The following is a 26,823-nucleotide window of genomic DNA, read 5'->3' on the forward strand; positions in this document are numbered from 1 at the left end:
GAGCTCATACCCAACTCCAATATGAAGTAAGCTCTCGGATTCGGGAAGACCTGTGTAAGGCCAGAGGTATAGTGTCTGGCATGCAGGCTGTGCAAGGATCAAGGATGATGTGTGTAGTTTCTGGTACCCATCGGTGCTTAATAAATATGTTTCCTTATTCCTACTGTCTTACATAGTTTTTAACAAGACCTAAAGAGGCACACCCTAGACTTCAGAGGCACAACAGAGGCCACTCACGATGCCCTACAGAGGCCACTACTCTCAAGCAGGCACACCTGAGATAAGTGCACTCGAAAGACGCTGTGGCCTCCAGGCCGTTTCAGCACAGCCAAGAGGCCCATGCCTGCTCTGCCACCTCCTCTCTGTCCCATCTTCCCACACCTCCTTGGGCCTTGGTTACCAGGCTGGGGCATGGATGACCAGACTGTTTCAATGCTTTGCCAAACAAGGCAGCAAAGTGTACTGAGGTTGCCTTATGACATTAGAGAACTGGTATTGCACGTCGAGAATCAATACGTGTGTTTTCCCACGCTTGTTCCTTAAAATGAGCCAGCAGCGGCTGGGCTTCAGAGCTGAGTAAGAAGTTACTTGACTCAGGGCTTATAAAGTTTACACAGAATTTTCAGGAACCTTGAGAGACATGTCAGTAAGAGGCCTTGGCATTTCCGCCTAAAGGGCAGCCCTGAGCGTGAGCACTGGGGCTCACAGGCTGCAGCCCCTAAGGACTTGGGCCACCTTCAGGCCCACCAGATAGCAGGTCAAACAGGCCTGACCACTCTGGCTGCAGGAGTGGGCTGCATCTGTGAGAATCCCTCTCAACAGACAGAGCAGCAGCAGCTTCCAGACACCAGAAGATTCAGAGACAAGCCAAAGGAGTCTTCCACCGCCTCCTTCATCTGGCAGTATTATCCACTTCCGCTTTCCTCTAAAATGTTTGAGCAAACCTAGATTCGAATACCACCTCTTGGTGGGGGCAATCAAGGTTTTGTCTGCTTCCCAAGGATGGAGGTGGCCTGGGCACCCTCTTTAACCTAAATGCTCTATTTTCTTTTTTGGCATGCTGAGGGCAGGTGTTCTCTTTTCTCTCATAAAAATACCACAAAGTAGGCAAAGGGTGTCACATGACTACATACGGCCTTTTCCTTTCCATTTTACAACTTGTATAAATCCTCTCTTGCCCCACCCGGCTGCAGAAACCACAGCAACGTGTCTTACCAGTACCGTATCTTCCCCAGGCGAAGAAGGAACTGTGGCATGGCAATACCTAGAAACCCCAGGCAGGAATGCCATGCCTTTACCGGGGTCTCTGGGTCGCCTCTGATGTGCCACACAGGCTCCCACACAGGCTGGCCCCTGTCCCTGTAGTCTCAAGCAGGATCCTGCCCAGGCACAGGTCTCCAGTCCCGTGGTGCCCAGCTGTGCTCCACCAGCTCCGGGGGTTTCCACAGAGTCACAGCCAGGCAGGAACTGAGCTGGGGCACAAGTAGCTTCAGCACATAACAGCTGTGAGAGCATCTCTTGTTGCTGACATTCTTACGTGGCTCCCAGTCCGTGACCGCACAAGAGGTCGGGGTAGTGCAGTGACATGCCACTGTCACACAGTGGGAGGCGGAGAGCCTGGACCAGGGCAGGCCTGTACCCCCACTCAGTGCTCTAACCACCAAGCCATGCTGTCTCCTGAAGCACCTCTATGTGACTGATACGACCTAAGACTGGGCAGGGGGACATACCATTGTTTAGCACTTTTAAAACCACTGCTGCCTTTTAAAACCAGCAAGCCTGGGACCACATTGGGGGAAATGACAACAGGCTACCACTTACTTAGCACCTACTATGCACAGGACTGCACATGACCTTCAAAGACACCCCAGGGAAGTGGAGCAAACCTCTGCTGTCAGTGAGGAACCAACACTGAGCAACTACAGACAGCAGAGCCAGCATGGGACCCAGGGACGGACATCCTACCCCTCAGGCAGCAGTGCCTTTGTTTAGACACTTCCACAGCCTTCAGTTCTACAATGACCTGGCCACTCAGGCACCTCAGCCTAAAACCTGGGTGGAAACAGGCACCTTGGCCTGATACCCAGGTGGGAACGGATGCCTCGGCCTGATACCTGGGTGGAAGAGTGGCAGAAGGGCTGAAAGCCTGAGGGAACAGAAGTGCCTATAATCTTGGGTTGGATGCTTGCTGTGGGGCCCCAGTCCCCTGCCAGAGAGTCAGCCTCTTCCCACAAGCTGACATTCAGCAAGGAGGAGAGACAATGAGGGAGCAAATGGGAAACCTTGCCTCAGCCTCACCACCCACGCTCAGGGCTGAACCTGCACAGACGGGGTAAGGACTGTAGGTGAGCGTCATGAGTAACCCAAAGCCGAGGGGCTGCTCACACCACATGCAGGCCGCCCCCCAGGAGCTGCTTGGCCCCATGCACTGACCAGCGTGACTGAAAAGGATGCCCTGGCCTGAGCTACAGGGTGTCACCTCTCTTAGCTGTGGTCACAGCTCCCAGTGCGCCCAGCCAGGGGTACACCCATCACCAGCCATCCCTTCCTCCTCCAAGTTCACAGGTCTGCAGGCCAACACCTGCCAAGAAGGGGTGGACAGGTGCCACCTCTGCCCTTGCTGATGCAGCTGACGCACCTTGGCCTTAGCCCACAGGGGTCATGACCCCAGGAGTCTCTGGCCCTGGTCTCTACACCCACCTCTGATCTCTGCAGGAACCAGCCGTTGGCAAGAGACCAGAGCCCTGGGTGCCTGGGGAACCACTGAGGCAGAAGCAGCTATCCCCTACACACTGCCAGAGGCTGGGTGGGGTCAAAGGACACATCTGACAACAGCCACAAGAAATCTGACAAGGCCTTCAAGGCCGTGACAGGAAGAGGCTTCCAGAGACCCCAACCCAAGGGTGTTCCAGTATGGCCTAGCCAGTGAGAGGGTCTCTGTGTGGAGAGATCCAACACCTGCAGCTGGGGCAGCCATGCTTCCAGTTCCAACACCTGTGCCCGTGACCCAGGTACCTGGCGGCCATCCCTCCATCTGGCCACCCTGTCAAAAGGTGACAGTCCTCATTGCCTTCTAGGGACATAGGGAAAGGGACTAACTCTGAGGGATGCTCTGTGTCCTCACCAGCCATCCTGCACTTGGGCAAGCGCCAAGAAAGCAGAGCAGTGCGGGTGAGGCCCAGGGTCTACAGTGATGGGAGATGACCTTGAGTGTTTAGATCTCAAGGTTACAAGGTCACATCAAATATTTAAAGACTATTCAGAAAACAGACTACACCACTTAACTTTTGACTATATTTGTAGCTTTTTCTGCATGTAAACTTTAAAAGCATTCATACAGTCACACTTATCACTCTGTCTTCTCTGGCTTCTAAGGTTTTGTGAACTATGGAGAAAGGCCTCTCCGAGGTAAGAACAAGTTTTCACATTCAAAGTTAAAGAGATCCGGAAGATCTGCCTTTTAGGCTGGACTCTACCTGTGACCCAGGGTGGACTCCTGAGCACAGCCGCCTCCTATGACTGTCCCCTGGGTGCTCCATGGCCCCCTGGCTGCTCCTCCACACAGTGCCAGCCCACACAGCACACCATCATGGCCACATTTCCGCATGTTCCAAAGCCCACACCTGCCCTGAAGCACCTGGTCACCTCCATGAGCTTTGCCTGGCTTAAGATCAGACCCACACAAGACCCCAAAGCTTGTGGGCAACCTGCAAATGCCCCTTCCAGGGCCCCCTGCTCTGTCAGTCCGAAGTGTCCCACTTGGCTCCCCACCATCCAGGCATCCCAGGGACACAGGCTTAGCCCAAACATGAAGAACTAGGCGTATGGGTGGCTCTCTGACCAGCCCCAGCTGGCACCTCACACAGCCTTAAAGTGACCCTGATGACAATGCTCAGGAACTGGGGGGTACCTCTCCCCTCCCCACAGCCAGAGGGCTGCCAGGTCCTGCCAAGGAGCATGCTGGCAGCAGCAGAGCCAGGAATACAGCTGCTGTTCCCCCTGTGACTGAGCTTTCTTCCTGCCCCAGAGGCCTTAGAGGCTTGGCCAGAAGTGGGCAGTGCTGCAGGGACAGGGGCTTCCAGCACTAGTGAGTGAGGGGCAGAAGGGACGAGCACACTCTTGGAAACCGCATGGGATCACCCCAAAGCCGCTGGTCAACCTCGAGTCAAGCCTCAGCCACTGTTAAAAGCAAGACCCTTGCCGACCTTGCGTCCTGCCTCCAGAAGGGACATGGGTGCCATGGCCTCCATCTCACAGTGGAAGACGAGGCCCCAGTCAGGAGAGGCCCAGAAGAGAGGGATGGCCCTGGGGCCTGGTTGCAGACTGGGGACACGAGGGCTGAGCCCACCCAGCCAGTACCTGCATGCCGAGGAGACGGCTAGATGAACTGGGGACACACTGGCTTCCAGAGTAATTTCCCTACAGCAACTGCTGCAGAACCACTCAGAAGTTGATTTCATTCTGGGGATGAAAATTTCCAGTGCTTAAATAAAAGAGGGAGTTTCACATTTTACCCCCTTCCCATCCCTTAACAATAAAAACGTATTTCAAAGATCATGAATATGTAAATGCAATTTTAAATATGGAAATGCAAAACATGCAAGAAAACAGTCTGGGTGTGAACTATTAACGGTGTCTCATTCGTGCTGAAAAGAGACAGCACAGTCTGGGGAAGTGGCAGGCTGAGGAACCCCGGCGGCACTCCTGCCAGCGGAGGGGGCCTGCTCAGTCGTGGGGGCAGCACCGGCCCGCGGGCTCCCTGGAAGAGGAGCAGCCAGTCCCACCCTGCAGCAGAGCCCCCTGCTCGTGGGGTGGGCCAGCCTCTGCTACCAATGTCTGCTCAGGACTGAGGCTCCCAACCCACTGCTGGCAACCTGCATTCCTGCCACCTCTGGGCCACCTCTGCTTTCCCGCTGCTAGAGCACAGGAACCCCAAGTCTAGTGTCCCCGCCAGCAGCCTCCGCCTGCCCCTGCCAAGAGCAGAAGGACGGTGGGGGCCCAGGGTGACAGCTGGGTCCTTCCCCAGCCAAGCCAAGGTCAGAAGAGCCCAGTGAGGACAGGATTATGCCTCCCCAAGTGGCAGAGTGGTTAAACCTCACAGACTTGGAGCGCTGAGCGCGGGGTAACCTGCTGGGTCAGGGGCAGGGCAAGCTGGATAGGAGCTCCGTTGGCACAGTCTCACCCAGAGGCTCTGAACCTTCAGGACTGCATAGGGGGTCCAGAGGTCAGCCAAAGACCTTGGCCGGCAGGGCCTGCAGTGGAACAGACACCCCCTCCTCCAAGGTGCAGCACCCCTCACTGCACGCCAAAAAACGAGGCCAATGACCATCCCCCCCCCATACAACAAAGCCTGCCTTCTTACAGGAGTCCTGCTGCCGTCCCCCCAGGGAGCTCCACAGACCTTTAGGGGCCTTCCTGCAGGGCCCTGGCAGGGAAAGGAGCGACCAGGCCTCTCTCCACTTGACAGGACAAGACCCTGGGTGGCTAAGTCCCTGGCACTCACTGTGGGCCCCAGACACCTGGGAGGTCGCCGCAAGTACAGAAGTGTGTCCCACTGCAGTCCACACAAAGCATCCACAACCAAGTGTTCACGCTTAGGAGCTGGAGGAGGGCTGGGCCACGTGACTACCCTGAGGTGACCACAAAGACCCATAGTGGAGAGGAGCCAACGCACCTGCCACTCTGCGGCAGGGACCAAGCACCTGGGGAGGCTCGCCTTTAGGAGGCGGACCCCACACACCTCCCAAGTGATCTGTACTGGAGCATGTGAGAAGTCCTGACCTCTCCCGTGAAGCATAGCCAATAGTCTGGCTTATCTGAAGCCCAAGTCCTTGAATGGTACATCCCCATACCCAGACCCCGGGCTGCTTCCCCACTGGAGCCACATGGGTGATCCTGTGCCGGGCCCATGCAGCCAGATGCCCGGCCCGTTTACGATGAGCCGAGACTGCCCTCTGCACCCCAGGATGGACTAAATTCTCTCTTAAGGATGATGCAGGCCTGGTCTCAGGGACAGAAGCCAGATGGTTACAGTCTGGAAAGTGGGAGCGACCCAAAGGGGTCTCCAGGCAGAGCTGGACAGGCCGTCGGTGCCCGCCATGGGCCTCACCCCACTGACCAGGCAGTGACCGAGGACCCAGAGGCCATGGCCCAGGGAGAGGAAGTAGAGGCTAACTCCAGGGAGGTGCCTGGACAGACCCCATGCACCTCCAGTTCTCCCTGCCACTGCCCTCAGCCTCCCTCCCCCACTCTCTCCAACTGGCCCCAAAAGTGACAGCCTGACAACAGCACTCCCACGGGGGAGGCCACAGGAGGATCTGAGGAGACGCATGAAGTGGCTTCTAGTGCCTCAGGCACCACCTCCCGTCCAAACACCAGCACTGCAGGCAGGCAGGCAGGCGCCAGAGCCCAGCCGGCCCCAAAGGCTACGAAGGCCCAGGGGTCCTCTGCTGAAATACGACTGTCCAGAAGCTGCTGGGAGGGGAACAGTCTGAGAAACCACAAGGCGGGCAGAGCCCAGAGGCTGTGCCCACAGAGCGGCACCTTGGGGGTGGGGGGCAGAAAGGCAGCTTCGTGTTGGCACTGGGGCACACACGTGCCTCACAGCCCTAGCCACCCAGGAGACCTCCCACACAGAGGGTCTCCTAAAGTACCTTCAGCTGACATGGCTGGGGCACTACATGTCACAGTGGGAGATGGAGGTGGGCCCTGACGTCCTGAGGCCCATGTCAACAGGCGTGGGCCGGACTACACAGACTGTGGGCGGCCGGCCCTCCCGACCCTCCTGCAGGAGGCCTGTGTGACCACAGGACCCTCAGTCAGCTCGCACCACCCACAGAAGCCACTTTCCTAAGCTGGTAGGGGGCCACGCACTGCCTCCTGCCTGCATAGCCACCCCACCTGAGGAAGTAGGTGCTGTTATAACCCCCGTTTGGAGATAAAATGTAGCCCTTGCAGGGAGCCTGGCCCCACGTGGGCTTGTCATCATCAATCTGCTTCAGGCAGTGAGGTCCCCTATCCCCCAGAAGACATACCTCCACCATGGTCCAGACAAGCACTAGGAGCCAGGACGGAATCAGCCCAGGTGCAACCCTGAGGAGCAGTGGGGGGATGCCAACAGGCTCTCCACACCCAGGTCCTCCCAGAAGAGGGCCTCCAAGCCTCTCCAGGTGCTTCACCTGCACACGCCCACAGCCCACCAGCCCGACCACAGCTTGTGCCCAGGCAGTTTCAGGTTGGAGGGTCCAAGTGTTCTTCCTGGGCCAGACACAAGCTCTGCGTGGCAGGACCAGGGTGGCAGAAGGCGGGGCAGCACTTGGCAGCAAGCACCCACCCTCTCTGGTGCTGTTCCAGCTCTGGGTCACCACATATGCTATTTTCTGGTTTTGCTTTTATTTTTCCATTTCTGCCCAGACCTAACTCAAAAGGTGCTTCCTCTAAGAAAAGCTCCCCACCAATTTATAGCCAGAAAATAAATATATCTCTCCCTGAACACACACAAGGCTTCAGTGCCCCCATATTAGCATGAGTCCACGTGTGCACACGTGCCGGAACCCCGCTCAGATGGCTGTCTGCATCCTGTTCACCCCACCCTGCCCAGTACAAGGCAGACACTCTGTTGAGGTTTACACAGCACAGTGAGGCATTTGAGCGCTTTCAAGAGCCATGGTCTCAACCCACCCACCTACTCAGAGCTGCACTGAGGACGCTGCACATAGGCACCAGGAACAAGAACCACCTTCCCAGGCACCATCTGAAGGGAACTTAGGTAAGTCAGCTCTCAGTATGAAGTGGAACAGCAATTTGTTCTCTAGTGGGACACAGTTCTAAGGGTTTCCAGCCATGAATCTGCCACCACAGGAGGCAGAGCAGCCACAGTGGGAGCCCACAGGCACTGCAGCCAGGATGTAGCATCAAGAGCCAAGCAGATCCATGCCAGGCCAGCTGCAGGCGACTAGACGCACCAGCTCACCCCCTCAGCTGCCGCCCTGCCAACCAGTCACACCTGGAGACAGAGGGCCTAAAGGAACCAGGAGAGAAACGGAGGCACCAGTCCAGACTCCACAGGCACCCAGGCGGGGCAAGGACACAGCAACTGCCTGCTGATGCCCTATCTGCCTCGTCCTGGCTGCATGAGGACACTGGAACCCCAAGAGCCACCATGCTGCCCACATCTTAGGGGAGAGAGGAGACATTTACTATTCACTCAACAAACACCTGCTGGGCAGGGATTCTGTGGCAAGCACACAACGCCCAAAGTCCCTGCCTTCTGGTGGAGTTTACAGGCTAACAGTGAGAAACACAGGATTAGTTATCAACCAACTGATCAATAAACGGATGGGTCAGATCAGTGCTCTGCAGAGCCTGGAAGAACGATGAGAAGGAAAAGAAGCTGACAGTGCAGCAAGATGGCCACGTTCACAGGGACCACCCGGCAGAAGGACGTAGATGTCCACACAGGCCAGGAGCAGAAGCCCTCCATCAGGTGCACATCTAGAACCTCCCAGAACAGAAACCAGACTCCCCACAACTCTTGGCTCACCTCATCTATAAAGAGGTCATGGGGTGGGGTGACTGGAGAGTGAGGGTAGCAGGGCCCCTGGGACACCAACAGACCAGGGCTTTCCTGCAAAGTGAAATGGAACGCACTCCCACCCAGGGACACATGGGGGGACACACGTCCCAGGAGGACCGTCCTGCCCTGTGCGGAGCAGAGCCGGCTGCAGGGACAGAAGTGGGGTCAGGGGAGCAGCCAGGGGCTGCCTCATGATCAGGCGGAGGACGTGCTCACGGGAGTGGGGAGTGGGCTGGCTTCAAGGTTCACTCTGCAGAGAGGGCCGAAACAGTTTCCTGGGATTGAAACAGGATGTGGGGAAGGGCCAGAGCTTACAGTGCTCACATTCAGAGCAAGGGGAGTCACTCACTTTCCATACCACATGAGTGAGGCATGGAAATCCTCTCTAGTGAGCTGCACCCAGGCCCGAGTCCCAGGGCTGAATACCACTCCGCAGAGACGGTCCCACTCCGGAGGAGACAAGTTGAACAAATATGCATGTAATGAATACACAATTCACAATCTAACAGAGACCAAATTTAGAGGGGAGTCAGCACAGGCCACCTGAGAAGTTAAAATTCAGCCAACACCCGAGAACAGCGCCAGTGCTAAGGGGAGACCTGAGGAAGGTGCGCACAGGCAGCTGGGGGGTCTGTACTTACTCCTGAGATGGGAAGTCACAAGTGGGTCCAGGGTGGGGCAGTACCATTTAATTTACAACTGAACACAATTCCCACAGACAGCTTTGTGGAAGTAGATGGGAGAAGGAGCAAGCACGGCAAACCGGAACACAAATTCCTGCCTCCTGAAGGGAAGGCTGCGCATGATGGGCAAGAGGTACAGACTCATGAACACACAGGGAGCAGAACAGAGGGGACTCGCTTCCGGCCCAGGCACAGGACGGGGTGCCAGGGACGGGACATGCACACGAGTCTGTAACAACAAAGTGTATGGCTGGGACAGCAACATTCAGCTAGAGTTTGTGGTCTCTGTCTGACTCTTCGTTCATGAAATACTCTTAAGCCAGAGCCAGGGCTATGCTGGACACCGGAAGGTAGCGGGAATGTGCAGACCAGACCTCCAGCTGAGAGGGACAAGGGTGCAGGTGCTGTGGCGGGAGGGCGGCCCAAGACTCGGGACAGCCCCTCACAGGCTCAGGCAGCCGGGGCTGCACACTGAGTAGCCCCTCCCAACTCCAGACAGGGCTGCCCAACTGAGCCCCCCTCTCCAGCAAAGACACTGGTGCTGCTACAGGTTTGGAGGCTGCCAGCTCATCCTCCAGTGGGGGGACTCTCGCTGCAGGTGGCCTCTCCCTCCGGGGCCACCAGGACTGCGAGGGGACAGCCCATTTGACACCTTCTGCCAAAGCCCATCCCCACCAAGTGGCACCAAGGGATGAAGGGACGGGCAGCGCCCTGGCCCGCAACGCAGCCCCCAGGGCCGCTCCTGAGGAGGTGGTAAATGTCAGGATGAGCGTGACACCCGTGGAGGGACTCACAGCTGTAGGAGACCATTCCAGTCAGGCCACCACGCTGCTGAGTCCCCGGGAGCCCACGGATGGTAGAGCTGTGCACGGTGGATGGGGCGTTGATGAGGCCCAGAGTCCGCAGACCCGGCTTCAGTTTCGGCCGTGCCGCCTCTAGGAGGAGTCTGCACACTGGCAGCTCCAGCCTGCATCTCCTCCATCCTGTCCCAGCTCTCCCTGGCTGGCTGACAGGTTTCCCGATACCGTCAGGCCCAAAACTGCCCTCAGGCCTCTCCTTCCTGCTCCTCTGCCCTGCGCGCTGTTGCCTAACAGGCAGGTGCACTGTCTCCCCGGCTCTTGCAGGCCTCACAGGGGCCTTTCCCTTCCCCGCCGCCTTTGCCATTCCCAGGCACCAACAAGCTCAATCCTCCTGGTCTTCTCTTGTCACACATGGGACACACACATCTCGCCCCAACAAGTCCACAGAGAACTCATCACTGTCATGTCCTCATCTACCCCAGAAGTCACACTTTGCTGAGCACCTGAGAACATGACAATGACACAGGAGAAAATAATGGCCAGCTGACACTGTACAGAGGCTATTTAACTGACCCCACGACCCTGTCACCACCTGGACAAGTGAGGCAGAGAAGGGCCATGGGAACTGGCCAAGGACATGCAGCCACATAGCCCCCCTGCCTGCACGTCAGGCACAGCATGCCATGCACCCAGACGCACCGAGAGCCAGCCTGGGCATCGTCAATCTTCTGTGCCGTCACAGCCTCGTGGGCCTCTGGACAGCTTGAGAGCACTATAACTCACACAGACACAGGGTGACAAGGCCTCATTATACACCGGATGGTCTGAGAGGAGAGCTAAATGCTCTGGACAAACAGCGGGAAAAGAGCTACATTAGAAATTATGACTGTTAAGATGAGCTTAGCTCACCCCTGGGAGATGACAGAGAAGCCCATCCACTGGCGATGCCTGGGCTGGTTCTAGTGGCCACGGCAGAAATGTTCACAGAGCGCCTGTGGCCACATCAGTTGGTGGCTTCTCACTTACTTCTACAGTGGCTTCTCCCTGAAACCCACTTCAAGAAGGGGGCCAGGAGCTTCACACAGAGAGCTCATGGGCCAGGTCCACTGCAGCAGAGGCACCAGTGACAAAGGGACCCTCTGCAGCCACGTCAGAGACTTCACAGTGACGTGTACTCCATCCTCCAATGAGCCTGGTGGAGATCCACGGACAGGCAGCCATGGGCTCCAGGGGTTTCTACTACCTCCTGGCTCCTAACCTGGAGCTGGGCTCCTCCACTGACTGGCAGAGGGAAATGGCAGCACCCACCTGGCAGCCTGAGGGTGAGGCACACAGCCTAGAGCCTGGGCCACAGCTGCCCACAACCACCACGGCTCTCACCAGTGCCACTGCCCCTGCTGCCCATGCTTATGGGGGACACTGAATCCCAGTACCCCAACAGGTTCACACCAGGGTCCACAGTGCCATGAAGCTGTACCCCAAGGGCCACAGATGGGAAACAGCACAGGCCCAGCCCGGCCCACGCAGCCCTCTGCAGAAAGGGAGGCTCCCACCACCACCCTGCAAGCTGCCAACCAGAACTCTGCCCGGACCCGGAGCATGAATCACACCCCACCTGTGTATCATTAGGCATTTCCTGAGCGCTCCTGATGACCAGGCCCACCCTCACCCTTCCACGTTATTCACACGGCAGGCGCCAGCCCCACTCTGACACAGGAGGTGTGCTCAGAACTTAACACGCGTGACACTAGCAACTAAGTTCCTCCCCACCTGCCAGAGGAGGAAGCAGCCCTGCCCTGAATGCACAGGGCTCTGGACATTGGCCTCTGAAAGCCCGGCCCAGCCAGGGAAGCACAGGCCCACCATGAACTTCCAGTCCGCAAGCATGACAGTAAGGAAGGTGAAAGTCCCAGTCACACACAGGGTGGAAGGTGGAGCCAGGAGTCACCAGTGACAGGGAGTCAGGAGCCAGAACAAGGTGTGGAAATGCTCTCCTCCACCCAGGCTGGAAAATGGCCTGACACGTGGCCAGAGGTATGGCATCATCTTATCCCCAGCAAAGCGGGCAATGGCTTTCCCACCCAGCTTCCATGCTGTGCAGGACGCTTTCTGCCCTCATTATGGCAAATTGGCATCAGACCCCCCTTACCCGCTCTTGCTCGCTCAGCATGCAGCAGCAAGTGCCACTCTGCCCTGACAGAAGCAGGCAGGTCGCTACAGGAAGAGGCTGAAGAGCCCTGGGCCAAGGCAGCAACTGCGAGGCCTCAGTGAAAGGGACATGCTCAGAAGACAAAGCCCACAGGAGTCCCTCTCGGGCCTGGGCCCATGGGTGTTGGATGAACACATGCTTCAGGGCTCTGCCTAAGTGAGGAGCGCCGCCGGGGCATGGCCCAGACCTCCTCTGCTCACCATTGCCAAGATGTCTCTTCCCACGTGACCTTAATTTCTACTCAGCTGCCTGCACAGATGTGTGGAAATGAACCAGTTGCTCCAAACTCACAAGACATCCTGGCCCTCCACAAAGAACGCCATGACAAACAGTAATGTTGCCTGGCTGCCTACAGGGACTGCAGCGCCCGACCACAGGATATAAAGGATGCTGGGTTACATGGCACCTGCCGTCCTGGCCAGTGCAGGCCTCCCAGGCACAGCATGCCTGCCAGCAACCCACAAGGCTCGCTCGCACACCAGAGTCTGTGACGATGCATGAGGCAGAACTGCCCAACAGCTCCTGATCGTCTGAGGCCTCAAGAACTTCAGGCTCTCTGAGCTGTGCTCCCATGTGAGACAGAGTGCATGCAGGCAGTGGGCCTGGTGCCTGGGCACAGGAGCGCACCACTCCATCGCACCACTCTGTCTCCGCAGATGCCTGTGTACCTCTGACACCAACATCCCCAGGCCTCAAGGCAGGTGCTGGCACACTTCATGCCAACTCCCAAGGTCTGTCCTGCTGAAGAGGAGAAGCACAGAGCTCTTCCATGGGATGCCTGAGACTCACCTGGCCTCGCGAGGCTGCACTGGCTCTCAGAGGGAAACCGAGGGTTCTGAGAAGGTGCCCATGCAGACCACCTGCCCTCTGGGGAGGGCTGCTCCCTGAGGTAGAGTCCCTGCCCAAGCCACCCCCAAGAAGAAAGAGATGGAGGGCTGAGCCCACACAATACCAGTGCCGGCACAGCTGGGACCTGTATGAGGGAGCTGCTCCTCGCCGTGGCTCTCAGACGTAAAGGCTGACCTTCCTGCTGCTGGACAAAGCAGGTACTTTAAGAAAATATCTCACAGGTTGGCGGGAATAAAACGGAGACAAGTTCCCTTTCTCCTCATAGTTCATTCTATTTCAAATTCAAAGTAAAACAAAGAAGATTGCCTGGAAAAATGGTAAAGCTTTAATTCCAAATCAGTCTCAAAGCCCGTTTCATCTTATAGTAGCTTTGAAAGCAAAAGGCGATCTTCGTCATTTGAGGTCTTGAAACTAAATTGATGTGATTGTGTCTAACATAACCAGATACTTCTCAAAACCAATTTTCAAAGTGACAGCAACCCCAAAATGAGAAAACCTTCCTCTGGCTACCACTAAATTATTAAAGCCCCAGCCCTACCAAGGGATGAGGCTGCAATGGGCCATCAGGGGTAAACAGGCTGACCGGCTGGGTCAGTGCTGCAGATGCCCCCGCCTGTGCCAGGGCCCTCTGCCCACTGGAGGGCCCGGCCTCACTTCACAGACCACACTCCCCAAGTGCTCTGAGCAGGAGCAGAGCCACTGCTAGTCATGGGAACGCCGCTATGACACTAAGTGGTCTGGGGCAGGCACATAATCCCATTTGGGCCACTGAGGCTAGAGGGTGCATCTGCTGGCAGTGGGGGTCCTAGGAAAGGTTTCCTGGTTCCAAAAAGGAGACCCAAGAAAAAGGCAGGTGGATGTGACCCCCAGAACCTGGGAAGCTACCCTGCCTGGGCACTGGAGAGCATCAGGAGACAGTATGGATAAGGCTGGGGTGGTTCTATAGGAAATAAGTACCAGGCTTGGTCCCCATTCCTGGCACAGAGCTCCTACACCCTCGGGATTTTGAAGTAGCAGAAGCATTGTTTCTTATTCCTGACAAGCCCCTTTCAATCGCACTGGAGCCTGTGCTGATGGGGTGCTCTGGGCGCCCACAGCAGCCTCAAGATGGGGACTGGGCGCCAGAGGAATGGACCGCACAACTCGAGGGTCGGACTTCCAGGGATGGGGAGGTGGTTGGGGGCTGAGTCCATCACCAACAGCAGAGACCTAACCCAGCATGGCAACTCCACAAAAACCTCTCAGCGACAGGGCCCAGGCAGCTCCCAAGTTGGTGGACTGCAACACCGAGGTGCCTGAGGGTGGTGCCAGGAGAGTTCATGGAAGTTTGTGCCCCCACACATCTGCCACCTGCTGTTCTGAGTCATACCTTTTGTAGTAAGTCAGTAATTGTAAACAAAGTGCTTCCCAGAGTTCTGAGAATCATTCTAGTGAATTATAGAACCTGAGGGGGGATTGAGGGAGCCCCTGAATTTGTAATCAGCCAGGCAGGAGTGCAAGAACCTTGGACCCCATACCATGGCTGGTGTCTGAAGTGGGGACAGTCTTGTGAAACGTAGCCCATCTGTGGGGTCTGCTGTCTCTGGCTGGGGGGACAGTCAGCCAGTTAGAAAAGTGGTGTCGGAAAACACACCATGTACCTGGCGTCAGGAGGACACAGCCTAGCTCGCGGCCCTGGAAGGAGTCTCCCAGCTGCTGCCCACCCCTGGGCTTCCTGCCCGCCAAGGAGGAAACAAACTTCCTCAGCACAGAAGCCACAGGGCGCGATTCCCATTATGTGCGGCCCAAGGCTCCCGTCTGTCCTGAGTGCACAGTGCACACAGCCGCGTTTACCCCGAGGTCTGGGTCTGCATGCCATCAAAGAGCCCCCGGGAGCCCGTGCACCGCACAGGTGGGAACGCTCCACGTGTCGGCTCTCAGTCCCCTGGGCAGACCCCAGGCACCCAGAAGCCAGCAGTAAGCTGGCACGTGGTTGGGATAATGGCATCTTGCTACCTCAGCTGAGTCTCATCGCCCCAGGGCAGGGACACGCCCTGCAGACCCAGTGCCCACTCACAGGGGCTCAGGCCACCCAAGCCAAACCCAGGGCACCCCCTCACTGACCCCAGCTTTCTGAGGCAGATGTACCCCTGTGAGCACGCGGGCTGCCAGGCCTACCTGCTGGTGATGGAGCTATTTCTGTCCTTCAGGGCGAGTTCTCGCTGCTGCAGCTCAACAATGAACCTGGAAAGGTCTTCCGGGGTCCTGTGGGATCAAGCACACACACACACTCAGCACCAGTTGCACCCTGGAGGGGACCTGAGTCGGCACATGAGGTGACCACCAAAAGCCACGCCAGCTGCTGACAAGCCGAAGCCATGTGAAGTCTCATGGCCGGTTCCCAGGGCTGCGTGTGCGGCGCAGCACATGCCGCGACCGAGGCTCAAACCACGGCCTATCACTAGCCACCCAAGATCGTCAGTTATTTTTATAAGCTGTGATTTTATTTCCCTGTAAAAACAGGGTCAATACACAGCAAAGTGTCACTATGCAGAAAAAATGAGAACACAGTGGCAAGGCTGCTCCACTGTACAAACCCAGGGTACGACCTCCATCACTTGAGGACATGGGATCCCTGAGCAACACAGCCACACCAGCACACCTCGAGAAGGGCGCTACTCTGAGCTCTCTGCAGAGGCCCAGCTGTTCGTCCCGCCGATAGCCTAGGAGGGTGCCCCACCACCCCAGTGCAGAGTGGGAAGCTGAGACCCCCACTCCTGCCATCTGTGCTGCTGCGCAAACTTCAGATTAGTTTTATAGAAGACGGTGTACACAAGGAGCCATTTAAAACAGCAGGTGCAAGTGACATGGGAAACACTCTTAAATGCTAATGTATTTGGTTCTTTTTAACAACAGCAACAAATATACATTATGTATGTACACACACATACACACAACAGAAAATAAGGTTAAGTGCAGATTAACCAGATTAACAACCTATCTGTGGAGATAAGAATTGGGAGAAAACAAGTTTCTTGTTTAGAAAAACGAGGAGTCACATCTCAGCCTCACATTCCTGGTATTTTTCATTTTTCAAATTTTCTATAATTTCATTGGGGGAACTTTCTTCAAGACTTTTTAACCTGTACTTTCTAGCTGTGGAGACGGGACACAGTGAGCAACTCTGACAAGGTGAGCCAGCCCCACGACATGGCTCTGTGGGCTGCTCCCAACAGCAGCCACAGGGGGGCCACCGCGAGGACGTCCTGGGGCCAAAGGACTTGCTCCTGCACAGTGACTGTTCACCCAGGCTTAGAGATGAACGTGGGCTGCCCCTGGGGTCAGCCAGCACTGTGCGTGCAGACAGAGAGGCAGGCACGGGTGCAGTGTGCAGTGCCCCAGGTTGGCCTGCGCCTTCTCCACCTGCGCTCTCTGAGACGCACGGGTTGTAGGATGAGCACAGGGAGGGTGGCATAGGCCGTCCTCCAAGGCAAGGGCAGAGAGCCTGAGGCTTTCACACCATCACTGCTCAGGTCGAGGATGGCACTGGAGGCACTGGGAGGGCACAGGTGACCAAACGCAAGACAAGGAGGTGGCCCACGGGAGTAGGGGACTGATTCCTGGGCCACGAGCGGCCATCACATGTTCAGGCCTCAGGGCACTGAGCACAGTAACAGGCATCCAGCCAGTCCACAGGAGCCCCAGTGAGCTGGGCACAGTCAGGTGCAGAGGCTGCACCCAGCCTGACCGCAGGAGTCCTGGTGAGCTGGGCACTGTCAGGTGCCAAGGCTGCACCCAGCCCATCCACAGGGGCCCCAGTGACCTGGGCACAGTCAGGTGCAGAGGCTGCACCAGCACCAGCAGAGCTCCCCACCTCGAGGTTCAGAGGGAATGCTCCAACAATACATGTGCATGTGTCCAGAGTGCACCTACAGACCGCCACCAGCAGGCACCTCCAGCTCAGGGCTAACGCCAGTGGTACACTCAAAACGCCTTTGACTTCAAATGCACTACTTGCATTTCTTAGGGTGAGAATTCATATATTACATGTAAAAGTACAAATAACTCTGCAGTGCTGCTGGGATGCCTGGTGGGAGGAGGCAGGCAGCTGGCAGAAGAGGGGGCTCAACACAGACCAGGGGCTCAGGACAGGGAGGAGGGCATCTGGAAGAGGAGGGGACACCCTGGATTTGGGACTTGGGCCTTGTCCCATGGGAAGAGCCCCTGAAGAGCTGTGGAGTCGGGAGGATGAGTAAGCAGCTGCAGCCTTCACCATACATCAAGTCAGGGACCAGAGGCCAAAGCTCGTCCAACTGGCAGGAAGAGCATTATGCTCTGGAAGCCTCCTGACCTGCTGTGTGGTTACAGCTACTAGGGGGTGTTTACCAAGGGCGCTCTGATGATCAGCTAAATCCTGGTAACTAACTAACCCGAGTCAGGCCACATACCAACATGGCCCAGAATAGCACCAAGCACAAAGACGGGAAGATCAATCCATCCTGAAACTTCCACTTCACACACTGGAAAGGGGAAGGCCTTCACAGAGGGCCTCAGGATTCTCCAGCTTGGAGACCACAGGGAAGTGACAGTTGCGGTGGCAGCCCGAACTGTGACAGCCGCCACTGAGAACCCCGCTTCAGCTGAGAAGCCTTTTAACTCAAACTGGTGGGCTTTAAAGGGAAAAACATCCTTCTGTTTGATCTGCAGCTGAGTTTTGACTCACATTCAGCTGCATACAGAACAGCAGGGGCCTGGGAAAGCGGACCTGCGGGGTTACTTTCGATGAAAGGGCATGCCAGCCCTGGTAGCAGTCACTCTGAGGCCCCCAGCAGTGGGCTGGGGCCCTTATGGGGCCCAGAGTGCAGGGGTCAATGGGTCTTAAACACGAGACCCAGAGGACCCCAGTCTCTGAGGTGAAAGAAGTCTCAGCAACAACAAGGTAACAAACAAGAAACCCCAAGCTTTCTTCAGGGAGCTCTCATTCTGAGGAGCAAGGCCCACAGGACCCCAGCCACAGTCCAGGGTGTGGGCTTCAGCCAGAGCCCAACAGACAGGACACAGCCAAGTGAGGGGGTTCCCCTCCCAGGGCTCATTCTTGCAGGAAGTCTGCAGAACCAGGAATAGGAGACATTAGACAGCAAAGCTCAGTATCAGAACCCAAGAGGACAGGCACTCACGGGGCGACAGGACGGGCTGGCAGGAAATCACTTTATTCCTGATGAAGTGGCACAGCCCTGTGGGGAGGGGCAGCTGGAGCCGGGGGGATCCACGCTACCAAGGACTGAGTTCAGATAAGACCTGTGCTCCTCCCAGGAGTGGGAGAAGCAGACAGTTTTCTGGAAGACAGGCATGACCTCTGTGTGGCCTAGACCAGAGCCAGGCTCCTAAAGGTACCTTCTGGTGGCTCTTCCTGCTGTGCTGGCCTTGAGGCTGCTGAGCTGCAGAAGGAAGCTGACCACTGACAGGTCCTGAAGCCCAGGCTCCCAAGCTCCACTGGCTGCTTGACAGAACAGACAGGACAGACATGTGCTTCTGCAATCCACTGCTCCAGAACAACTCAGGCCTCCACTTCACTTGAGGACAGAGCCTGGTTCTCCCCATACTTCCACATCATCCAGGGGCAACCACGCTAAGCGGTCGGTCTGCTGGCAGGGCTTCAGCCACCTGTCCATATGGCCCCCATGCCTGGAGCTACTGCCTCATCCATGCATCTCCCCCACCCAAAGCACCGCCACCCCCCCCCACAAAAAACTGTCGGTGCACACGCCCTCTGCTCTGCTCCACCCGGACGTCTCAAACCCTTTTCAGGCAGGACTTGCTAAAACATCTTCACCGAAACCCTCAGATCAGGTCCCACACCCGCCTCCCCCAGGGCTGCCCTCCTGGCTCTCCTCTGGCCTCGCTGCTGCACTATTCATGGCCTCCCAATCCTGAACGCCGTCTGCCTCAAGCCCCACAGGATCTCCTCTCCCCACCCCCTCCTCTTCCCCAGCCATGCTCACAACCACGGGATCCCACTGCTGTATACACAAGCTAACTGCACTTGAGACCGCAGCTTCCAAATGCCAGGCTGCTCCGTCTGCAGGCTCCAAGAAGGACCCCTGACCCAACACACCCAAACCCACACCCCGACCTTCCGCCTTCCCAAATCCTGTTCCTCCAATGTCTTCTCTATCTTGAAGGCTTGAATCCCTATTCTGCCAGCTACTCAGGCCAAAGCCTGCAATCCCTAAAGCCTTATCCACACCCCACAGCTAATCCATCAGCTCCATCTTCAAAGTGGCCCTGAATTCATCTACTTTATACCAGCTCTGCCACCCTGCCATGACCTAGGCTGCCACCCCTACCCTTGGCCATTGCGACAGCCTCACTTGTCCTCTTGATTTCAAACTTGCCCTTCAAACATGTTTGTAACACAGCAACCACGGTGGTCACTTTAAAATGTACGTTAGATCACACGCCTTTGCCAAAACCCCTCAGTACACCACAATGCCAAGCGAGGCACAGCATCACCAGCAGCACCCATGCAGCCATGGCAACCTGCCCCCCACCCCACCCCGGGGCTGCACCCACTGCTGGAAGTGGCCCCCCCATGCCCTCACACTCCACTCCGGGGCTCCACCCACCGCTGGAAGGTGCTGCCCTGAGGGCCTCAGCAGCAAGCTCGAGCTCCCTCATCAGCTCACCTCAAAAGCCACTGGGTTCTCATGGGCATCTGCCCCACCCACCCATTTAACACAGTGAACCCGAACCCCCAGTCCCTCTTCCTGAAGTCTCCTCCACAGAACGTGCCACCATCTCACGTGCTATATGTTTACCTATTTACTTGGTTGTCATCTTTCTGTTTCAACTAGAAGGCAAGCTCCGTAAAAGCAAGGGTTTGATTTTTTGTAGTTGCTGTATTGTACACTGGTCTTGAATCCAGAATAATGCCTGGCTCAACATTGGGCTTTCAATAAATACAAGCTGAGTGAATAAGAAACCATGATGCCTCCCCAGAACAATGACTATCCAACTAAATTCTACCAAAGTCTGAACTCTGATCACTGGGTGATAGGTTTAATATTACTGGTTACATGAATCACAGCCCTTCCATGTAATGGACCTGTTTAAAATAAAGAGGAAAGAAAGACTCTCTTCATATATTTATGCGGCAAACTCTCCAAAATGCATTCCTAAATAAAAACTCAGGAAGTAGAACATGAGTGTACTGTGCCATCTTTTGTCTAAAAGAAATGGAAAACAAAGCAGCATGGCTGTATTGCTATTAGTATTGGTATATATGAGCATAAAAATTGTCTAGGAAGAAAAACACTGCACCCCTAATGTTCACTGCAGAGTTATTTACAACAATCAAGATACAGAAACAACCTAAGTCCATTGACAGAAGAATGGATAAAGAAATGGTACATGCACGATGGAATATTATTCAGCCATAAAAAGAAGGAAATCCTGCCATTTGCAACAATCTGGCTGGACCTAGAGGGTATTAATGCTGTGAAATAAGCCAGGCAGAGAAAGACAAATACTGTACGATTTTACTTACCTGTGAAACCTAAAAAACAAAACAGAGAAAAGAGAAATAGAGCCACAAATAAAGACAATGGACTGCTGATTACCATAGGGAGTGGGTGTGTGAAAGAGGTGAAGGGGATATGAAGAGGTACAAACTATAAAGTGTAACATGTCAGACACAGGAATGGAAGTACAGCATAGAGAACAGAACCAATCCACTGTAATATCGTGGTATGGTAACAGGGTAACTATCCTTGCCATAACAAGCATCTAGTAATGTGTATAGTTATCCAGTCATTATGTTGTACATCTGAACAATATGATACTGTATACCCACTTCATTCAAATAAATAAACAAATACTGACCTATCAAAAAAATGAAAGATAAATAAGACAGAAACAGTGGCTTCCTGTTGTAAAGGATAAATCCTGGGTAAGAAACTTAATCACTATATACCTTTTTTAAAAGTTAGTATTTGTACCAAGGAAATATAATACCTACTCAGAAACTAATTTTTTAAAGCTTAGCATTGTAAACATATACTGCAGAATCATATATTTTACAAAAATTCTCTGAAAATATTTCATAATGAATTAATACATAAAAATCTAACTATAACCATTTATAATAAAACAATCATATATCATTCCTAAATGTTTAGCTACATATAACAATAAGAATAGTTTGCTTTATCTACCTACCACTTCAGCATTTTATTAAAAATAAAAATAATAATAATAATAAAGGGAGAAATGTGGGATCCACATATAAATCAAGTATAAAAATCAAACAAATATTCATATTTGACCTGATTGTTTATGGTTCATAATGCGTGATCAAAACTGAAAGTTTCTGTGATGAATGCCCTTGTACTGTTCACCATGTAAGAACTTACTCACTATGTAAGAATTCGTTCACCATGTAAGAACTTGTTCGTTATGCTTCAGAAGATTGGAGACTGACGAGAATTAGGCTTGAGATGGATTAATGATTGTGCATTGAGCATTGACCTCTCTATACAGAATTTTATTGTTGTTAACAACCATTTGATCAATAAATATGAGAGATGCCCTCTCAAAAAGAAAAAAAGAAAAAAAAAGAATAGTTTGCTTTATAAGTTGGTTAAAAATATATTAGTAAAAGGTATCCTATCTAAAATAATCAAAACCAGTAACCAATTCTAAAAATTGGCTAAAGTGGGGAAGCAAATGTTTTTATATATGTATCTCAAACATTTTAACTTAAAATATTACAAATATACAGTCATTCCCCAAGCTGCAGACTTTTTCTTAAAAAATGAATCCACTAACTTGAGTTTCATCTTATATTTTTTGCATAAACCACAACACACAATCCATGATTTTTAGCTTTGTTTCTTTAAAATGGACACCTGCAATCTTCCTTTTACAACTTTTCCTTTTAATATTTTATAACCAGTTCACTTTATTCAGCAGTAGTATTTTTGACAATTTTCCTTTGAGATTTTCCAGAGTATTCAACTTGGCTTTAACAGAAACACTGCTTTCTTTACACATTAATGTTTTCATCAGCCTCTGTAATATTTAATTAAATCGTATCATTACAACGACATGTGCAACTGGCAGAAACAGACACATCTCAGACTGGATCAAGACCCCTCCTAGGTGCGGAACTGAGAGCAAACGCTCACGACCTTTCACAGAGCCTGAGTGATTGGCGCCAAGTGCAGGGTCTGGGCTCGGAAGTGGGAAGGGTAAGGGGCCAGAAGGGGGAGGGAAGGCATGTTTTCAAGAGGATGTTCTGCATTAAAGGACACGTGTGTGGGATGGTACGCACTCTTTAAGGACAGTCTTTTCTTTATAAATATATACCACCCACTGTGCTGTGGAATCTATCAAAATATCTCAGGCAAAGAATCAGGAGTGAAGCAATGAGGTGCAGGGCTCCTGAAGTAGCAGTCCTGCCTTCCGGAGACTCGCACAGACAGCAACTGTGTCCACAGAACAATGGCAGAGGGTGCAGGAAGGTGATGGTTTTGTTGGCAAAAAGCAAGTTCTGCTAATGACGAGCAGCACAAAGAGGAGACAGCAAGCAGTCACCCTAACCAATTCATTACCAGCTGTGCAGCCCAACAGTCCATCAGCCTCGGCAAGCCTCAGCTTCCTCACCAGCAACATGGATGTGAAGCAGCAGCCACCCACAGGTTGTCCGAGTGCTGCACATGAAGGGCCTTTGGACAGTATTGGGTTATCGTGCTGAGCCACGGGCAGCCCTGCAGAATTCATGACCAGATGGCAGCTGAGCCAATCAGAAAGCCAGGTGGTAGCTATTAGTTCCCAGCATGAATTCACCAAGAATGAGGTTATATGAACTGACATTCCCACCCTGACTTGTACGATAGGCTGCTATGTAAATACAGGGCACATTATGAGAAACAAACATCTATCCATCCCAGGCCCTGCTCCAGAGCAGACGTGAGGTGATTCTGAGCATATCCAGGCACCGCTCCAGAAAGTGCCTATTCATGAAAGGGGGTCAGAGTGGAGAAGATGGGCACCAGAGAAAGGCAGCCCCAGCCCACAGCCACGGCCGACCGTCCCCATCACTCAGAGCCTGTCGACTTTTGGGTAACACAAAACGAACACAGCAAGTGTGTTAAGTGACAGTTGGAGTCCATGAGCCACACTGGGGGGATGAAGGGAGAGTGAGTGGGGAGTGGGGGGCAGGCATCCTGCTGGGTGGGACCCACCCCTGAGATGGGCCAGGACAGGCTATGGGACAGGCCACTGGAGGCCCTCCACAGTCAGGCAGGACCCTCAGTGACAGGAGGTGACTCATGGGTGGCACACGTGCTCACAGGTCCCTTGACAAGAAGGCCTGGGTCCAGAATTCTGCCGTCAGAGAGCCCAGCAACTAGAGACCAGTTTCTCTGTAGAAGAGGGAGTTTCCACACCGTGCAAGCCTCTGTCAGGGCTGCTGGGGCCATGAGGCCCCTCCTCAGAGACTCTGGCACAACCATAGCCCACAAGGGCAGCCACACCAGCTATCCAGCTCTCCTGTCCAGGCACCCGAAGGCTGTGTCAGCTCTCCTGCCAGGGACCAGCATGCACTCCAGCCTGGTGAAGTCCAGCTGGTATCTGTCAGCCAGCAACAGGCATAACTGCTTCAGGGGAATGAATCCCAGGGGTCTCCGGACACGCGTAAATAAAATGAAGAAACGTCAGATTTACAGTTGCTGCCTTCAGATTCTTTTTTCCAACTCAGGCAGGATTAAAAGGCCTTCAAAGCACCCCAGGTTCCAATTAAGCCAGTGTGACCACCCCAGGGATACTAGAATATTCCTCTGATTAACAAGAGGCGCTCTTTGAACTGTTTGAGCTAAAAAAAGCTCTCAGAACCTTTCAAACAAATGCCTTAATTTTCTCTCCTCATTCCCTCACTCTCTGCAAAAGCTGATCTTTTGAATGCTTTCAACAGTCAAAAAGATGGCTGGATAATGGCCCCAAACACAACTTCAGCCAGGAGCTTAGAACAGGGACAATAAGTAGAGGGCTTGGTATGCAAGTGGACATAGCACACTAGCTTCCAGGAGGTGAGGGGCCCTGGCAGCCTGAGTGTACAGTTGGTTTGTCCCCACAGAGGTGAGGCCAAAGCAGCTAGGCAGTGGGGAGCTCTGAGGAGTTGTAGAAGGGCCTCCTGCCAGATTCACATGCCCATCATTAAGCCCCAGTGGACCCAGGGAGGAGGAACTCCAACAGAACGAGGTCCGGACACAAAGCACCTACAGGCAGATTTGCTGGCCCAGGAGAACAGCCATCATCCTGCATACCCGAACAGAGCAGGCTTCCAGAAACCAGGCCAGCGGTGTGGGAGATGAAGCTAGCATAGGGGAGCAGGCAGCGCCCACATTTCATGAAGAAACAACTACAGTTCACATAGCCAAGGTGATGTAGCCAAGGCCCATGTGTGCTCAGAACATGAAGCTGCCCTGTGGTGGGCAGGTGGCACCCAGCACAAGGGAGAAGGTGGACAAGGAGGCACATGCAGGTGTGCCTCACCCTCGGCAGCAGATGTGTCGTGCACGGGCATCTGAGCAGAATGGGGAAACCAAGTTGTCCCCATCCCGTCCACACCATGACTTCAGAGATGTGAGGTTACTGCTTGGCCATGACTCTCAATGCTCAGGAATTAGAAAAGCCCTCGACAGTACATTCAGCCCTCCCTCCCCTCCCCTGTCCCACCTGGCCTGCCTGCAAGGACCCCTCTCAGCTGAGGCAGCAGAGCCCAGCACTGACATCCAGCCACAGGCTCCACAGAACAGCCTCAGGCAATGTAGGAACAAAGGACTACGTGGACACAGTGCTCAGAGAAGGGCGCCCTCCTGGGAGATGCTCTTGAACCTGCTGAGCAGCACAGGGGAGAGGGCTCAGAACCTCAGAACAACAGGCTGCTGAAGGGGCCCAGCTGCTGTGCAGCCCTGGGCAGGCCGCTGTGCCGTGCTGAGCCTCAGCTACCCGTCCATAAGTGAGAGGGAGCCACTGAGCTTGCACCCAACTAAGGACTGCTTCCAGAAGGTAAGAACTCCCCTGTGGATTGTGGGCGAGGGAGAGGGAGCGAGGCCCAACCCCTGAGGCACAGGCATGGGAGGCTGTGGGGGGTCGAGTTGGGGAGGCAGGCCAGAGCCAAGGGCCACAGCTAAGCCAGAGCTCATCCAGGTACATGCCCCTAGCGGTGTACGCAGGGCAAGGACATGGTCGTATCCGCTGGTGTGCACCACACACTCACCCCAGCGTTGTGTGCAACAGGAAGAACCAGAAACAGCGTCGGTGCCCCGGAGGATGGAGAAGACACGTCACACACCAGGTAGCCTACCAGGGCCATCACAGAGGATGCCACGCGTGTGTGCAGGCAAGAACACTAGGTAGTGACGCAAGGGATGGGCACATGCTGGGCCATGGGAACCTACAGAGATCAACATGGGCCTCAGGAGCAGCAGCCTCTCATGGCTGGGATCCTGCAGCATCAGTTTCTCTCTAACTTAACTGTAGCTCTCTGCTCTGTGTAGAGTATCACTTGTGAAATCAAATGAAGAACGGAAGTTCCACAGCCACCTTGTTCCAATCTGTTGTCAAGAAAAACAAGTATTTAAGAACATAAACTGTTATTTACATGGAAAAAAATCTCTTCTCCATCCATGAGCACAAAGGCTGGAGGAGACACAGGGTGTCTCATGTGAGTCGGCCCGCGTGCCCACAGCAGGCCCAGCACCCCAGAGGCCTGGCTCCCCCACAGAGTTACATGAACATGGAATAAGCAGTTAGTCCAAGTGTCATTATGGGGTTGGCCAAGGGCCATGGGGGTATTTACAGCCAAGGCAGGTAAGAGTTTGAGATGGGGCTGGGCTCATGCAAGGCTTCGTGAGAGAAGAGAGGTTTCAGATGAAACCTAGTGGTGGGCAATGTCTTCTAAGAGACAGGGAGGCAGGCCTCCCACCTTCAGGCCATACTGACCCTAGGCCAGGCTCTGAGCACAGCTCCTATAGCCATGAAACAGATACGGGCTTGACAAGCAGTGCCTTCCATCCCACCCGCCCCAGGGGCTTGTTCCCATGCGACCCAGCTGCATGGAGAGGCCATGGGAAGGAGAGCAGGGCCAGCCTTGGCATGCCTGAGGGTGCCACACTGTGAGCAAAGCCAGTGTGGACCTCCCACCCCAACTGGCATCTGACTGCAGCACCTGATTAGCCAGCAAGGTTACCTGGCACCATTTGGAGCCACTGAGCAGTGGCATGGCCAGCCCAGCTGCAGGCACCTAGGGAAGCAGCACTCAGAGAGCTATGGAGGGAGAGGGCATAGAGGGCCAGGGAGGCAACTGCACGGAGCACATCCTGGGCCCATCTGATTCTCCTGACTCCTGAAGGCCCCAGTGGGGGACACCGCCCTCCCCATTGTGACGGTAGCCACAAGCAAGCTCAGGGTGGGGGACACTGCCCTCCCCCTTGGGTTGGTGGCTGCATGCACAGCTCAGGGGGAAGTAGCAGTGGCCAAGAAGGGGGTGCTGACAGACATGCTCCAGTAAGCTGAGCAAGAGAGAAGTCCATACATGGCTCAGCTGGTCCTGGGGCTGCAGTCCCGTCCCCCTTGCCACGCCAGCGCCCTGGTCCCAGGCCTGGCTCCATGCTCCCCTATCCCACAGCCGGCCATTCTACAAACAGAAGGCTGCAGGCAGGCCAC

General features: G+C 54.5%; 1 protein-coding gene across 5 annotated transcripts in view; it reads right to left on the bottom strand.

Moving 5' to 3' along the window:
• Nucleotides 1-26,823, bottom strand: part of MAD1L1 (mitotic arrest deficient 1 like 1) — a 418,618-nt gene that overhangs the window by 324,951 nt on the left and 66,844 nt on the right. For 4 of the 5 annotated variants that reach the window (XM_037008488.2, XM_037008490.2, XM_073214937.1 and 1 more), the window contains exon 10: nt 15,274-15,360. The exons of the other annotated variant lie outside the window; for it this stretch is intronic. In XM_037008488.2, coding sequence (XP_036864383.1) covers nt 15,274-15,360 — 87 coding nt within the window. The remainder of the gene's footprint in view (nt 1-15,273; nt 15,361-26,823) is intronic. 5 annotated transcript variants of the gene reach the window in all.

The sequence above is a fragment of the Manis javanica genome, chromosome 10 (assembly GCF_040802235.1).
Source record: "Manis javanica isolate MJ-LG chromosome 10, MJ_LKY, whole genome shotgun sequence".
NCBI lineage: Eukaryota > Metazoa > Chordata > Mammalia > Pholidota > Manidae > Manis > Manis javanica.